Source organism: Pleuronectes platessa, chromosome 6 (genome assembly GCF_947347685.1).
Source record: "Pleuronectes platessa chromosome 6, fPlePla1.1, whole genome shotgun sequence".
NCBI lineage: Eukaryota > Metazoa > Chordata > Actinopteri > Pleuronectiformes > Pleuronectidae > Pleuronectes > Pleuronectes platessa.
Genome location: NC_070631.1, coordinates 2,456,068 through 2,472,601, shown reverse-complemented (window position 1 = coordinate 2,472,601; position 16,534 = coordinate 2,456,068). Strand labels below are relative to the sequence as shown.

General features: G+C 44.4%; 2 protein-coding genes across 2 annotated transcripts; one reads left to right on the top strand and one right to left on the bottom strand.

The window, feature by feature from the left end:
- The first annotated feature begins 2,890 nt into the window (after nucleotides 1-2,890).
- On the top strand, nucleotides 2,891-5,899 carry LOC128442438 (tubulin alpha chain). The gene is made up of 4 exons (XM_053424897.1): nucleotides 2,891-3,016; nucleotides 4,181-4,403; nucleotides 4,493-4,641; nucleotides 4,749-5,899. Exons 1-4 carry the CDS (start codon nucleotides 3,014-3,016, stop codon nucleotides 5,727-5,729), a joined length of 1,356 nt encoding a protein of 451 aa, XP_053280872.1. The 5' UTR covers nucleotides 2,891-3,013; the 3' UTR covers nucleotides 5,730-5,899.
- Nucleotides 5,900-7,936: 2,037 nt separating this feature from the next.
- On the bottom strand, nucleotides 7,937-13,672 carry pmelb (premelanosome protein b). Its single transcript, XM_053424877.1, has 12 exons — nucleotides 13,615-13,672; nucleotides 12,068-12,163; nucleotides 11,685-11,831; nucleotides 10,801-10,929; nucleotides 10,385-10,546; nucleotides 9,901-10,233; nucleotides 9,496-9,744; nucleotides 8,911-9,030; nucleotides 8,716-8,818; nucleotides 8,433-8,638; nucleotides 8,264-8,354; nucleotides 7,937-8,099 (listed from the first exon to the last, which is right to left on the bottom strand). The coding sequence occupies exons 1-12, from the start codon at nucleotides 13,670-13,672 to the stop codon at nucleotides 7,937-7,939; spliced, it is 1,857 nt and encodes a 618-aa protein (XP_053280852.1).
- Between the last annotated feature and the right edge of the window lie 2,862 nt (nucleotides 13,673-16,534).

Sequence of the window (16,534 nt, the reverse complement as noted above, 5' to 3'; positions counted from 1 at the left end):
TATCAGTAAACTTGATGGAAGGATTTGAAATAGGAAGTTATGTTTAGGTCTCATCACATGATGATCCCCTGTAAACAGCTGCTAAACATCAGAATCAACAACTAACAGCAGAACCTGCAGCAACACCACGATACAAACACCTCAGCAAAACGTAGCTACATGATCAAGTCAGGGGAGAGGAGGAAGCTAATGCTACCTGTGAGAACCCCAAGAAGAGGAGGAAGCTAATGCTACCTGTGAGAACCCCAAGAAGAGGAGGAAGCTAATGCTACCGGTGAGAACCCCAAGAAGAGGAGGAAGCTAATGCTACCGGTGAGAACCCCAAGAAGAGGAGGAAGCTAATGCTACCTGTGAGAACCCCAAGAAGAGGAGGAAGCTAATGCTACCTGTGAGAACCCCAAGAAGAGGAGGAAGCTAATGCTACCGGTGAGAACCCCAAGAAGAGGAGGAAGCTAATGCTACCTGTGATTTCTTTGCATGAAAAGTTTTCATCTGAGTCTCTCCCTCTTATTCCTCAGTTTATTCTCGATTATGTTTGATATATGAATAATGTGATCATTACATGTTTTCACTTTCTTTATCCTTCCACCTCTCGTCTGTGCAGTTTCCTCTCACCATTCAACTTGATGATCATGGAAAGTGATTAATAGATCATAATAAATGTTGTTTATAAAAAAATGTCATGTATTTGTGCCTCGATGACATCAAAATGGCTGCTGAATGTTTTAAATGACATTTATATTTGTCATCGTAAGTATATCAATATATAAAATAGATTTATTTCCTCCAGACTAAGAGCTTCACCTTTCCAACCTCACACCAGTCCATCAACATGCTGAGGCTCCGGCACGTCCTTCAGTGTCTCAGCTCATCATTATTAATAAACCCCAACCTCTCTCTTATATCTCACGTCCCATTGAGTGAACTGCACCTGTAATAAAACCTGTGACTGATGGAAAATGTGCTCAGTCACTTGGTTGGTTATCAGATTCTCTGGTTGCAGGAGGCAGTGCTCCCTTATCCAGCCACAAAGGACCACTCCCTTGTCTCCAGCATTCCCATCCCTCGTCTCTCCTCTTGGTGAGCAGCTGCTCAGACCCTCCCTGTGTCACAGCTGCTGGGGAGGAGGAGGAGGAGGAAGACGAGGAGGAGGAGGAGGAGGAGCAGTGGAGAACGTTCTCTCATGAAATCCTGGCTGAGGGCCATGGTCGCTTCCTCTCTTTCTTCCCCTGCAGTTCACACTGAGCACAGCACTCACCAACGGCCGGTTGTAAATCACATCCTGACCTCCCTGAATAAATAATGGTTATTCCCACATTGCGGCGGCTGTTCAGACAAAAACCTTCAGTGTCTGGTCCGTTCTGCGGTGAGTTATTTTGCAGACTTACTGTAGAATATGAATATTGATTATGTCACAAGCCTCTTTTCAACTTACTCCCATGCTTTGCAGAGTTTGAGAGTTCAGCTTAAAGGGTCATGTGTTCATGTTGTAGCTGCAGAAGCCAAACTGCAGAGACCTTCACCTCGATGTCACATAAACTGCTTTCAGGCAATTCAAGTCCCTCAATCAGCACAGGATCCAAGGAGGCACAGCCCATCCCCAGCACACACACACACACACACACACACACACACACACACACAGGCAGGCAGTCACGTGATCGGCCCACTGAATGACATCATTGCAGTGAATCTAGGACAAAGAGGGAGGAGAGGAGGAGAGGAGGAGAGCTGGCATGCCGGGCGGAGACCATGGCAGGCCTCAGCAACATGGCCGCCTGGCTGCTCCAGTGAGATGGAAGCATCTTGTGTAACAGAAGCATTCAGCCATCTTGCATCATTTGTTACGTGTCGGCCGCACCGAGCACTTGCAGACGAGACACAATTTTTTATTTATTTTTAAACAGAATTTTGCTCATATACTCAGAACACAAACACGGATTTGTTCTACTGATCTGCAGGTTTACATTTCTACAGAAATAGGTCATCTGGGCTCATTGCTCCGCACGCAAAATAAATTAGCTGTGTTTGAGTGAGACCTTAATTCACTGAGCGTGACCTCAGACAGAGAATTACATCACACAATGACAAAAATTACAATTAATTACAAGGATGAAATCCAGATAAAAATATAATCTGCACACAGATTTTATTTATATTCTATATACACAATATACAATACAATATATACACTTTGCAAGAAAATTAGAAAGGAACAAGACATGGGGGTTGTTATGTAATTATTAAATGTAATAAAGTTCAGGAGAAAAAAGAGTGTATCAAGTCCAAAATTTGTTTATAAGTTATACAATTGGTCTTAGTCATAGTGAAGCACTGTGAGAGGAGCTGTCAGGTGGAGATAAAACATCTTTATTCAATGAGCTTGACCTTATCTTTCATACCTTCAAAATATCAGTATGAAAAATGACATTATATCAAGACTGAAATCTAAAAGGAAACACAATTTACAAACAGATCTTTAATATTCTAAATATAACCCATAACATTTCTGCCAGTGCAATAAAATGGTTCATGTGATATGTGTTTTAATAAACAGTATATATATTCTGTTTGCACTGTACATATACTGCCTTTGTGTACATATTTTCATATTTCTCTGAGTTAATATTGCATGTTTACTTCTACTGATGTCTCTACTTGTCTTTGCAGCTGTCACACAGCAGATGTCCCCACTAATACAGACTAATAAAGGATTATTCCATCTCATCTCATCTCGAATCTTGAATCTTGAATATTGAATAGTGAAATTAATTTCTATGAGCAGATTTTTCACAATGATAACAACAAGAATGTACTTTTCCCACTGAACACTGAACAGTGGTACTGTCCGCCCCCCCTCTCAGTGCACAGGAGCAGATCCCGTGTATAAATCAGGAAGCGCCGCCCTCGCGTTCAGCAGTTGTTGCATCGACCCCGTTGGGTACAACACGCAACGCAGACCCACCGTTTGTAAAAGTCCTCTTTCTCCACCTCTCCTCTTCCTCCTGGAAACATGGTGAGTCTCAGCTTTTATTCTCGGACTCTGTGTGTGAGGCAGAAAAGAGAAGGAGGCGAAGCTGCTGCAGAGCCTCGTTGCTGGACGTCGGCAGATAATCATCACACAGCCTCTTTGCCTTTACAGCCACAGTAACGTGATGCGAAGGTGCGTTGTGTGTGTTTATATTCAGGGAGAAAGGTGGATCAATAATGTGGCTGCATATTAGCGCTGCAGTGACATGGTGTGACTGTCATTGTGCAGAGAGGAGAACAATGCACTGAGTGGCGGCGTCAGGCTGCAGCTCCACTCAGGACAAATCTGACGTTTCCTTCATATGTGGTTCCATTGTTTATCTTTTTGATTCCGAAATTTTTCAAATTGAATGTGTTAATTAAATAAAAATATCAATTAATAAAAGCCCTCCCTTGTTTCAAGGCGTGTGGGGGGAGGAGGGGGGGGGGGGGGGGCAGGCTGGGTGGGGATGGGTGAGACATGGTGCTGCAGCTGTCATTTTTAATTCATAGCACACAGCAGTGGCTTTATTGTTCATCTCATTTCATCTCGTCCTCATCCATGATTATAAAAATCACAACATGATGCATCGCAAAGCTTCTGCTTTTAAACATGACAGGAAGAATCCGAAATAAACAAAACACATTTTCATTGTTTTCAATCCGAGTTGATAAGTCAATCAGGAAGATAAACAGATTTAAACAGTGAACCAAACTCTCATGGATCAGATTGATGAGTTATTCCTGATCGTGCACATCCTCTCTGCACTGGAGCAAGTGGAATATTACAGGCTGTTGACGTGCACGCGCCCACCAGCGCTCGTGCGTGCATAAGAATTTGAATTCGTGCCTATGTTTGCTAAAGAGGAGCTCGGGTGGCACGAGAGGGGGGGAAATTACAGGAGGACAAAAACGAGTAGAGGAGAGAGGAGGAGAGGAGGAGAGGAGGAGAGGGGAGTCAGCCTCTGTCCCCAGATGACTGTGGTGCAGGGAGGTGCCTCCTAGTGCACCTCCCTGCACCACAGTCAGTCTCACATAGGGGGCGCCACTGAGTATTTCTAGATGCTTCTATGTTGCAGTAATTGTAGATAGCATGAAATCACCAACAGTGTAATTTAAATGAATTGAAGTGAACACAGATGAGATATGTTCTTGTTCTCTCTTTCCACAGCGTGAGTGCATCTCTATCCACGTTGGTCAGGCCGGAGTCCAGATCGGTAACGCCTGCTGGGAGCTGTACTGCCTGGAACATGGGATCCAGCCGGACGGACAGATGCCCAGCGACAAGACTCTGGGAGGAGGAGACGACTCCTTCAACACCTTCTTCAGTGAGACCGGAGCAGGGAAGCACGTCCCCAGAGCCGTCTTCGTGGACCTGGAGCCCACTGTCATCGGTAAGCTGCCATGAAATGTAGAGACCACGGGTACTCTGATTTATTAAATCAAACTGTTGAGTCATCTCTGACTGACTCTGTCTCTTCAGATGAAGTTCGCTCTGGAATCTACCGCCAGCTGTTCCACCCTGAGCAGCTGATCACTGGGAAGGAAGATGCTGCCAACAACTACGCCCGTGGACACTACACCATCGGCAAAGAGATCATTGACATTGTGCTGGACAGGATCCGCAAACTGGTGAGTATCATTGCATCAGGTATTAGGTCTTAATTTTGACAGAAAACCTCAAACTAAATCATAATATTGTGTCTCATATTTAATCTCTTTCCCTCTCATGTCTTCAGGCCGACCAGTGCACTGGTCTTCAGGGCTTCCTGGTCTTCCACAGCTTCGGCGGTGGCACCGGCTCTGGCTTCACCTCCCTGCTGATGGAGCGTCTGTCCGTCGACTACGGCAAGAAGTCCAAGCTGGAGTTCTCCATCTACCCCGCCCCCCAGGTGTCCACTGCAGTGGTGGAGCCCTACAACTCCATCCTGACCACCCACACCACCCTGGAGCACTCTGACTGCGCCTTCATGGTAGATAACGAAGCCATCTATGATATCTGCCGCAGGAACCTGGACATCGATCGTCCCTCCTACACCAACCTGAACAGGCTGATCAGTCAGATTGTGTCCTCCATCACTGCTTCCCTCCGTTTCGATGGCGCCCTCAACGTGGACCTGACCGAGTTCCAGACCAACTTGGTGCCATATCCCCGTATCCACTTCCCTCTGGCCACCTACGCCCCCGTCATCTCTGCAGAGAAGGCCTACCACGAGCAGCTCTCCGTGTCTGAGATCACAAACGCCTGCTTCGAGCCGGCCAACCAGATGGTGAAATGTGACCCTCGCCACGGTAAGTACATGGCCTGCTGCCTCCTGTTCCGTGGAGATGTGGTGCCCAAAGATGTGAACGCCGCCATCGCCACCATCAAGACCAAACGCTCCATCCAGTTTGTGGACTGGTGTCCCACTGGATTCAAGGTCGGCATCAACTACCAGCCGCCCACTGTGGTTCCTGGTGGAGACCTGGCCAAGGTCCAGAGGGCCGTGTGCATGCTGAGCAACACCACCGCCATCGCTGAGGCCTGGGCTCGGCTCGACCACAAGTTTGACCTGATGTACGCCAAGAGGGCCTTCGTGCACTGGTATGTGGGTGAGGGTATGGAGGAGGGGGAGTTCTCCGAGGCCAGGGAGGACATGGCAGCTCTGGAGAAGGATTACGAGGAGGTCGGAGTCGACTCCATCGAGGGAGAGGGAGAGGAGGAAGGAGAAGAATATTAAAAGGGACACACAGGCATTAGTTCAACAGAACGTAAATTGATTAAAATGAGTTCCTGGAATCCTTCCAATCAGAAATGTTTGATCAATCACCAGTTTTGGCTGCTCAGTTTCAAAGTCTTGAAAATGTCAAATTTGGCTCTGCTCAAAATAAAGTTCCTGTCACACGTGAAGTTGTTTTGCTTTTGTTCATTCAAACGAAATAAACTGTGTGTTTGAACAAATCATAATGAAATCTGTTGAAAATCTGCTTCCATCCTCAGACATTTAACAGATGATAACAGTTGTGGCTGAGGGGGTAGAGCGGTCGTCCTCCAGCCAGAAGGTCGGGGCTCGATCCCAGTCTTCCCTCTGTATGAATGTGTGTGTGTCTTGGTCATCAAGACTAGAAAAGCACTATATAAATAAAGACCTTTATATACGTTAAAACCAGTCGGATGCTTTTCTATTTCATTTGAAGTCAAACTGTGTTTACAGCCGTGGCCAAAAGTTTTGAGGAGGACACAAATATACATTTTCACAAAGTCTGCTGCCTCAGTTTTTATAAAGGCAATTTGCATATACTCAAGAATGTTATGAAGCGTGATCAGATGAATTGCAATTAATTGCAAAGTCCCTCTTTGCCACGAAAATGAACTTAATCCCCCAGAAAACATTTCCACTGCATTTCAGCCATGCCACAGAAGGACTAGCTGACATCATGTCAGTGATTCTCTTATTAACACAGGGGAGAGAGTTTACCGGGACAAGTCTGGAGATCACTCTGTCAACTGATTGAGACAGATTGGCAGACTGCAAGCTTTAAAAGGAGGGTGGTGCTTGAAATCATAATCATAGTAAGATTGCACCTAAATCTTCCATTTATCGGATCATCAAGAACTTCAAGGAGAGAGGTTCAATTGTTGTGAAGAAGGCGTCAGGGCGCCCAACAGAGTCCAGCAAGCGCCAGGACCGTCTCCCAAAGTTGATCCAGCTGCAGGATCGGGGCACCACTAGTGCAGAGCTTGCTCAGGAATGGCAGCAGGCAGGTGTGAGTGCATCTGCAAGTACAGTGAGGTGAAGACTTTGGGAGGATGGCCTGGTGTCAAGAAGGGCCGCAAAGAAGCCACTTCTCTCCAGGAAAGACATCAGGGACAGACTGATATTCTGCCAAAGGTACAGGGATTCTACTGATGAGGACTGGGGTAAAGTCATTTTCTCTGATGAATCCCCTTTCAGATTGTTTGGGGTATCTGGAAAAAAGCTTGTCTGGAGAAGAAAAGGTGAGGGCTACCATCAGTCCTGTGTCATACCAACAGTAAAGCATCCTGAGACCATTCATGTGTGGGGTTGCTTCTCAGCCAAGGGAGTGGGCCCACCAACAATTTTGCCTAAGAACATAGCCATGAATAAAGAATGGTACCAAAACTTCCTCCGAGAGCAACTTCTCTCAACCATCCAAGAACAGTCTGGTGATGAACAATGCCTTTTCCAGCACGATGGAAGCACCTTGCCATGAGGCAAAAGTGATAACTAAGAGGCTCTGGGAACAAAACATCGACATTTTGGGTCCATGGCCAGGAAACTCCCCAGACCTTAATCCCATTCAGAACTTGTGATCAATCCTCAAGAGGCGGGTGGACAAACAAAAACCCACAAATTCTGACAAAGTCCAAGCATCGATTATGAAGAATGAGCAGCCATCAGTCAGGATGTGGCCCAGAAGTTAATTGACAGCATGCCAGGGCGAATTGCAGAGGTCTTGAAAAAGAAGGGTCAACACTGCAAATATTGACTCTTTGCATAAACTTAATGTAATTGTCAATAAAATCCTTGGACACTTATTAAATGCTTGTAATTATACTTCAGTATACCATAGTAACATCTGATAAAAAGATCTAAAAACACTGAGGCAACACACTTTGTGAAAACATTTCACACAGTGAGAAATGGAACATGAACAAAACATGATTTGAACAAAGAACTCAGTTTGTTCCAAATCGAAGCAGACACTTTTATTACCAAAGATCACAGCAGGTCTTGAGTACAACTCCAGTTCATCTATGATTCAAAGCTAAATGTTTCACGCTCGTGAAGTTTTATCATTTTAGAAAACATGTTTTAAAAAAAAGTATAAATAAAAAGGCATTCCAGTTATCTGTACGCTGTGAATCAGCTGCTGCTTGGTGTGGCTGTGTGGTTAAGGGGGGGGGGGGGGGGGGGTTGAAGGTTCACACCGGCCGGTCCTGCAGCAGGGGACAGTTGTCCGCGGCTCCTCGTCTGTTCAGGAGGTTCCAGAAGATGGAGGCTCCGGAGCCGCTCGGAGTCGCGTCGAGCTGCCGACCTTCAGACGTGAGCGAGTCTTCCTTCAGAGGTCGGTAGGACTTGAAGCGCCTGGTGAAGGAGAAGCACAAATATCTTTTTGAAAAACTGGTAAACCTGCAAAAAACTGCTGATTTACTCCCTTCCCATTGGCAGTGGAGGAGTTTGCCTCATGACAGGCACGACAGCTTATTGAGTAGAAGAGTGAAACCACAAGAAAACACCAGGTAACTCACTTGTAGGAATAAGCCACTATTCCTGCTGCCAGAACCAGCACCAGCACACCCAGCATCATGGCAACTGCACCAGAGGAGGACACAGTGGGACCTGAAACACAAAGATCCCAGTCAGGGTGCAGGCCAACACTAGACCTGTGGGCCGCTGGGAGCTGGTCCTGCCGCTCACCCATCTCCACGTTGAACCTGGCGCTGGTGACGGCTAAGCTGACGTCGTTGGCCACGGACACGTTGATGCAGTAGACACCGGAGTCGTTGAAGAAGTGCCGCAGCACCAGCTGACACTCCTTCGAAGGCTCCACCGTGTTGCACTCCGAGTGGATTGGCTTCAGGCACTCGGCGTCCAGGATCACACTGCACACCTCTTTAGGGAAGCTGTGGGGGGGGGTAGACCAGTGAGTCCAACAGGAAGTGGACTGTTACTTGAAGACGTGCAGAGCGGGGGCGCTCACCTTCCCTGGCAGGTGACGGTGATGTCCAACACCTTTTTCTCCACTTCCGGTGTTTCCATCACAGCATTGCTCATTTGTGTTATCTCTACCTTTCCAATGCCCTCTGGACACAAAGAGACACAAGGGTCACAGGGCTTGAGGACGGACACTTGTTTCATTTTACTCCATGATGGACGCTGGTGGACGGTGACTCACCGAACACCTCGATGCCGGTGCAGAAGGATCCGTAGCGATAGATCACACAGTCGCCCTCAGAGGGTTTATCAGCGGCTTGTCTCTTTGCCACCACCACCGCTGAGGCTCGGCCTGTCAGGGCTCGTTTTGCAACTGAAGAGGAAAATCAGCGAAAAGCATATTTATTATATTTATAACCTCCAACGAGTTTTCATCTGCGATTGATTGGGAGCAGAACTACACAAGAACAACTGGAGGAGACAGTGGAAGGATGTGATGGGAGTCAGGGGAGATCACATCACATCCTTTATAGAATTACAGAGTCAGATATATCATCACCCCAGTTATTATATTTAATAACAACAATATTTCCTTTCTGCTTCTCAGTCCCTTAGTACTTTGAAAAGAGATCATGGTGCTAACATGTAAATCAGAAACCAAATGATAACTCCTCGTGAGCTCGGCCTGTTTGTGCCTCATAGTAAAATGTCTCTTTAAAGATTTGCATCATATTTGCATCTCAGAGAACTGGATGAGCTGGAGTGAGTCAGTGTTTCTCCATGAGGACACGTTGCTGTGATGTGTTGTTGTGGTGAAGACACACACAGACCCAGAGAAGCTCACCTGCTGCGAGGCCACGCCCCCTGTCAGAGTCAGCCGGCGCCTGGCGGTTGGTGGGGGAGGGGGTCTTTGTCAGTGCAGGTGCTTCCTGTGCCGGCTGAGTGACGGAGGCAGTGGAGGCCTCGTCCTCGGTGTTGTCCTCCTCTGAGTCTGAAGGCCCAATGTTGACACGCAGACCAGTGGCCTTGGTGGAAACCAGTAGAGGGAGAGCAGATGCCAGTGCAGGAGCTCTCACTGCTCGTATAGAGGAGGTTGAGTTAGGTCCTTGCTTATATTATTAATATCATGAAAGATTTTAGCTTGTGACAATTTGTGAAATATACATTTTCGAAGAGCAAAGAAAGGGGATGAGCTTTTAAACTGGGCTGTATGTGAATATCTGCACCTCACCTGTGGAACCCAGTTCAGGCTGTGGACCAGGGGCCCTGGTCGGGGTATCGACTGGTGGATCGCAGGCCTTGTCCGGGATGACAGCCTGGATCACCACCTGAGGCTTGAAGGGGCCGGAGCGGATGTAGGTGTGGGTGACGGAGAGCTCCCTGGAGATGAGGGCTCCACTCTCATCCCCGAAGTCCCAGTTGAAGGTGATGTCCGCGTCCCGGAGGTACTGGCTGGGGTCGTGGAGGGTGATGGTGAAGGCGATCGCCCGGTTCAGGATGAAGCGCAGGTCCCCGGCCACGGCGTCGTTGACTTGGTCCAGGGAGACGGCGAAAGGGATTTGATCTGAGTGGAACAATGGACGGGCAACAGATGGACATTATATCTAAAGGTCTAAGGCCTGTACGGGTGGAGGAGGGAAGGAAACAATCCTTTCATTGTAGAGGAGAATCCTGGGGATGGCCATGTCTGTTATCAACAAGTGAAACCAACTCACCAGTGATGGAGAACTGGGTGGAGGCGTATCCCAGTGGAATGAACCTCTCTTTGCTCCGGTAGTGGTAGATCACGATGTCCATGGTGTAGGAGCCCAGTGGGATGTCGTCTGTGGCGATGGTCAGAGAGGAGGAGGGGCCATCTGCCACCTGCCAGTACTGACCTGTCCAATGAGCATCCAGAGACACACCTGAGACTCACTCCACTGCATCACTACAGGTGAATTATCTAAATGAGTCAATGTGTCAGGTGAGAATACAAAACTTTTCACTTGTCTTTAAATATAAGTGGTTTCCAAGTAAGTTTGTCTTCTATTATAATCTGCTCATGTGATGTGAAGCTCATGTGGAATCCGTCCCAGGTCAAACCCTCTGACCCTGAGAAGAGACGCTGAGACGAGAGGACAGCTCCACTCACCCCAGGTCTTCCACACAAACACGTAGTCCGGCTTCTTGTCCTTCTTCACTGGCGTCCCATCAGGGAAAACCGCCTCCCAGTCCGTGCCCTGTGCTGGGAACACGGGCTCCGACTCGTGGTGCTTCGTTCCTGCAGCAGCGTTACAGACGAGGACAAATATAGATTTAAATGAGATTCATAGATATTTATATAATTTTAATACTATAAGCTGTAGCATTAGTTCATTTTATAAAATGATGGTGTTTATTGGCCATCGTATTACTCTTATGTACCAGTTTAACATTATGCTGCCATCAAACACATCTCAGAACTTAGTTATTATATCATAACGTTAATTTTGTGTCTGTAATTTCATTGTTTTTGTATTATTGTATTTTCTTATTTTACATATACGCCTACGTATATATTTATGTCCTTGTGCTACTGCCACCAAATACAAATCATATATCAGTAAATCCAGATGTTTATATTTTATTTAAAAACTCATCTCTCAACCTCTTGGTGGCGCTAGAGCACAAGTCAACAGATCACCAGAGTCACTCAGAGTCTTTCTCTAGGAACCTGGATGTCTTGTAGATGAGATGTTTGATTGTGTAGGTGAAAGGTTTGACCTGCTGGTGGCGCTATAGAGGTAAAGTGCGGGGCTCACCAGAGTCATGAGCGTTCGTCCTCTGGGAACCATGAGCACGTGTTAGACACGATCACATGGCAGCAGATCCAATGTTTATTGAGACATTTCAGTCAAAACCACAGATGTGAACCTCAGAGGAAAAGTCAGGTGATCACCAGAATCAAAAAGGTTCCTCCTCTGAGGACCAGGAACAGCTGTACCAGGTGAACCTGAGCTCACTCCGCGCCTGTATTGTGTGTGCAAGTTGTGTTACCGTTGACTGTGCAGTCTTCGGCCCAAACCACGTCTCCGTCGGGCTGCACCCTCTGGCTGTGAGGGAACTCCAGGTCGATGCTGAAGGTCACTTTGGCTCCGGTGAGAGTCGGTGAGTCGTTGGCGACATTGAAGCTCACTCTTCCTCCTGCAGGAGCCGACAGGTCAACAGAGAACTCACCGGACTGTGAACCCTCACGTTAACAAAAACTGTTTTGGTTTTGTTCACAAATGTTTTAAAGTAACGGGGCGTCCTGGTGGTCAGGAGGTGTAACAACATCATCTCCAAAACCACTGATACCTCATAGAAGAGCCAAGAAAACTTTAACAAATAACGCACAAAGTGAAATAAGAACATTTTAATTATCATTTCAACACACATACCTTTCCAGGAGTCTCTGTATCGGGGGTCTGCATCTTTCCAGATCGGGTACATCTTCGTGTTCCATGAAGGATAACGAGTGAAACGGTTTTTGGGCTCTAAAATATCACAATGACAAATATTGTGTTGAATACAGAAAATACACACAGCTGAAAACATTTCTTTAATACAGTATATCAGTTAAAAAAGGTCCTAACTTACCTTTATAACTTATTATTCCTATTGTCTACAGTATAAAAACGATTCCACTAAAATGTATTTATCAGCAACAAGAGTTTTTATTTTTTCTTCTGCTGTAAAAGACAATACTTGATATTTATTATAACACATGAATTCTGTTGGTTTAACAGTTACAACAAACTGGAACATGTGAACACGTTACACAATTATATTTCCGTGTCATATTAACTTCTTACGTCAGTAATCTGATGAAAGGTAAAGGTGAGTGTCAGAGTCCAAATGAGGGATTTTTATTACCAATAATAATCTTAAATCCCCACAATCCCCCTCATGTGATGCTCAGCTGAGTGTGTGTTTGTGTGTGTGTGTGTGTGTGTGTGTGTGTGTGTGTGTGTGTGTGTGTATGTGTGTGTGTGCATGTGTGCGTCTTTTATCACAGATTAACATTATCAAAGGCCTGAGTTTGGATTAAACATCGTTAAAGTTGCAGATCACATGTGTTGGCAGATCACAAAGCTATTTGCTAAAGCAGATTTTGAACGTGATTATCGATTATGGATTTTGAAATATTACAGAGACGAAATTAAAAGGTTTCCTTAAATGTAAATTTGGTTTTAATCTCACATGCCCCAGAATATTAAAAAGCAGCCGGTGGATTTATTGCATTATTGCGTTGAACATGTGAGTTTAGTTTTTTAGCCGGATTTCCAGAGAGATTATCACCTTTAAATTCAAAATAAAAGGATTAAGACAAAAAGCTGCACGTTGATTCTCATGCATGGTTGAGTAGGAAGGTCATGGGAAACCAAACTGGTTTTAAACTGGACACAGACATTATGAACCTGAACACATCTCTTTCTCTTTGTATTGATCCGTACATTTATTCCTTTGCGTCAGCTTCAATTAAATTTATAATAAATCCAACAATATAGTATATTATAATAAGTGAGTCTTAAGTTAAAATCTCAAATTAAAATGAGTCCTTTTAATTTGTATACTTAATCTGAATCTCTTTAATGATAAGAAATTATCTTTATATTGTAGAATTGCTGCTTGAACTTAATTAAAAGATTGTGAATATTTCCTGCACCGCTGCTGGAATGTTGGATTTATCAATCTCCTTCCATTTTAAAGTTTGTTAGACTCCAAGTTACAAAGTTATAATAGAATCTGTAATTCATCTCTTGTGTTTCCTCCTCTGATGAAACGTCTGCTCGATTCCTTTGTGTAGAAAGAAAAGTGTTGAAGGTGAAACACTTTGTTGGATTTGGTCTAAAAGTTTAAAGATTTCAAACACGTTCTCTTTAACGATTAACGACAGCATCTGGATTGTTCTCATCACCTGACTTTCTGTTGAGTCTGTACTTACTGGCCTCAGTGTGAGAAGCTGCTGCCAGAAGCAGCAACAGTCCGGTGAGCGTCCACATCGTCAGGTGCCTGTGAGAAGTCCTGTCGGTGAGCTGAGGGCGGCAGGAGACGTGTCTTTATAAACTCTCTGGGGTTCGACCTCACATGGTGCAGCAGCAGGGGAGGCGCCCTGCAGCCCCCCCCCCCCCCCCCCCCCCGGAACTCAGATTTAGGGCAACCTGCATAGATGGTGTATTTACTGTAAAAGCACGTCTTGGAGATTACAGCTGTTCATACATTAGAGAAAGCTCCAAACTTAATCACACTCAAACAAATTCCTCGTGGACTTTTGCATGAAGCAGATCACAAGTCCTGCAGGGGTGTGCAGGCCCTGATCCAAATAACTACATTTAAATCAACATCCTGCACGGGTCAAGGTGTAATCTCACGTATTAAGTACAGGTTCAGTACAATGACCAGTATCTACAACACTGTACATGTTCTGTATGAACATGTGAATTTAGTTTTTCAGACCGATACGAAAACAGAAATCTCCTTTAAAATTCAAATTAAGAAGATTCAGACAAAAGCTGCACCTGGATTTACAAATGTCATATTATGTTGTTTAGATTCACGGATCCTTCATCACAGTGAATTAATTAGTGAACATTCTTCCTCATATGACTGATATATTATTATATAGTTTATCATTGGATCTTTAATAATTAGACAAGATTATATATAGATATACAATGTAAAAAAAATTGTAAATATGTAAAACTAATATGCAGAATTTACCCACAACAGGTACGTTCACTATATTTAACTTCATTTTGCATGTAAGAGTGTTAAATTGTGCTATTGATAATTTTTACATCATTATATAAAAGATGAGTTTGAGTCCACATATTACATAATATTTAGTTTCTTCTGGTGCAACAGATAAAAATGGGAAATAAATGACTTAAAGCTCCTGCCACACAAAAGTATCACATCTGAATCCTTCATTCACCGGGCGTCTGCTCTCAGCTACAACATGAGAGGTCACCTGATTCTCCGCTCAAGTCACCTGACACGTTTTGGGCTGCGTCTCTAATTATTCCCAATTATTTGTGGATTTACTCTGAAGTGCTCATTCCCCGCTGTCAAATCCAGACAGAAATATATTATCTGCAAATACAGCGAGCTTAAGTGTGGAAGTATTTGAAATATCAACATGTAACAGGCCGTTGTTGGTTTCTGTGTCATTTCAACAATCGGTCACACAGAGACTCTGAGCTCGGGAGGGAAAGACCTGGAGGAATGCAGCGTTAATGAGGATTATTGAAGCACTTGTGACTCCCTAAATTCATCCGGCTTTGTCCCTCCACCCACAGAGTCACTTTGTGGAAAGTTTAAATTTTTTGTCTCCATATCATATGCCAAACTGTGACACTGTTTAAACCTCTTTTTACAACAATGTCAGCATTCACAGGGGAAATCCTGCTCAGGCCTGATTCATCAGCGTTGGACCGTGAACCTGCTCCCTCGCCTCGGGCCTCATCTCCAACATGTACTGTATGACCTCACACGCTGTGTTCACATGTGAAACTAGTAAATTAAATCTAGAGGCACCAATTCACACAATCATAAATATCATTCCTCTATCAGTCCTTATTTTCGTCAGGATCTGAATCTAAAATACTTTCTCCAATCTCTCCGTCTATCTTAGTCATTTTATCTTGTTTTTTTTTACTGTTTTCGCATCTGTAACATTTTATTTATTTATTTCTGTATCAGTGATCTATCGCTGTGTGATCTTCAAATTGCTTTCATGTGTTTCCTATTGTTTCTCTTCGATTTTCCATTTTTAACTTGTAAAGAACCTTGTAACCTTTGTTTTGAACAGTGCCTGACAAATAAACTTTATTATTATTATTACAAGTATTAGTTTTAGTAGTATAAGTATTAGTATTAGTATTAGTATGAGTAGTTTTGTCAATACAGTCGCTTAAGCCAAGAATAGAAATAAAAACAGACCAAGAAAATCCCAATGAGTAGAAGTTGGCTCTGGAACTTTCTCAGTCAGTTCCTTTATCTCAAACATTAAAATGGACTTTCATCATAACGGGGGAGATGGGGATTGAACTGCCGACCATATGTTTAGTGGACGACCCGATCGACCCCTTAACCACATTCACCCGCTGCAAAGATATTATTATTATTACTAAGTAGAAAATATAGGTCAAAATGTGCATTATGATACATCAAAGAGTTCCCATGGAAATAAGTTGACCTCTGTGACCTCTGTTCACCTCATGACCTTGTGTTCGACAGCCGACCTGCTAATGAGCCTCTGGATCATCCAGGTCTTTTTCATGTGAGAGGCTCTGGATCATTCAGGCTGAACAGAAGATGGAAACACCTCCGAGGCTCTGAAGCCTCAGGGAGGCCTCGTCCTGTTGTTCCTCTTCACTTTCTACTGGAGAGGAAGTTACTCCCACAAACAGGAATCACACGATATCAAGACTTTATTAGTACATTTAAAGGCAAGTTTGCTTTAAGACAGGCAGACAGAGAGACAGAGAGAGAGAGAGAGAGAGAGAGAGAGAGAGAGAGAGAGAGAGAGAGATAGATAGATAGATAGATAGATAGATAGATAGATAGATAGATAGATAGATAGATAGACAGATAGATAGATAGATAGATAGACACAATTCTATCGACTTTGTCTATTTCTTTTCAACTTTATTTTAATCTTTTATACAAATTCATTCAGATGTAAACGTCACTGTCTTTTCCTTTTGTCTCTACGTCCCTGCACAGCACATTGAATCTACTTCTGCATATGAGATGTGCTTTATAAATAAAACTGAAATGTATCTATGATCAGTATCCGCCGACATGTTGTAACGCAGTTGTTTTAAATAAGTTTGAGGTCGCAACAGAAAATGTTCCCCAGA

What these genes read in the sequence shown, in the direction of transcription:
- LOC128442438 (XM_053424897.1), top strand. An exon ending in CCTGGAGCCCACTGTCATCG is followed by an intron (nt 4,404 to 4,492) that starts GTAAGCTGCCAT and finishes CTGTCTCTTCAG; the next exon opens with ATGAAGTTCGCTCTGGAATC. An exon ending in TGGACAGGATCCGCAAACTG is followed by an intron (nt 4,642 to 4,748) that starts GTGAGTATCATT and finishes TCATGTCTTCAG; the next exon opens with GCCGACCAGTGCACTGGTCT.
- pmelb (XM_053424877.1), bottom strand. Translation starts at nt 13,672, where the DNA reads ATGTGGACGCTCACCGGACTGTTGCTGCTTCTGGCAGCAGCTTCTCAC. An exon ending in AGCTTCTCACACTGAGGCCA is followed by an intron (nt 12,164 to 13,614) that starts GTAAGTACAGAC and finishes GTGATATTTTAG; the next exon opens with AGCCCAAAAACCGTTTCACT. An exon ending in CACCGGCATCGAGGTGTTCG is followed by an intron (nt 8,819 to 8,910) that starts GTGAGTCACCGT and finishes CTTTGTGTCCAG; the next exon opens with AGGGCATTGGAAAGGTAGAG.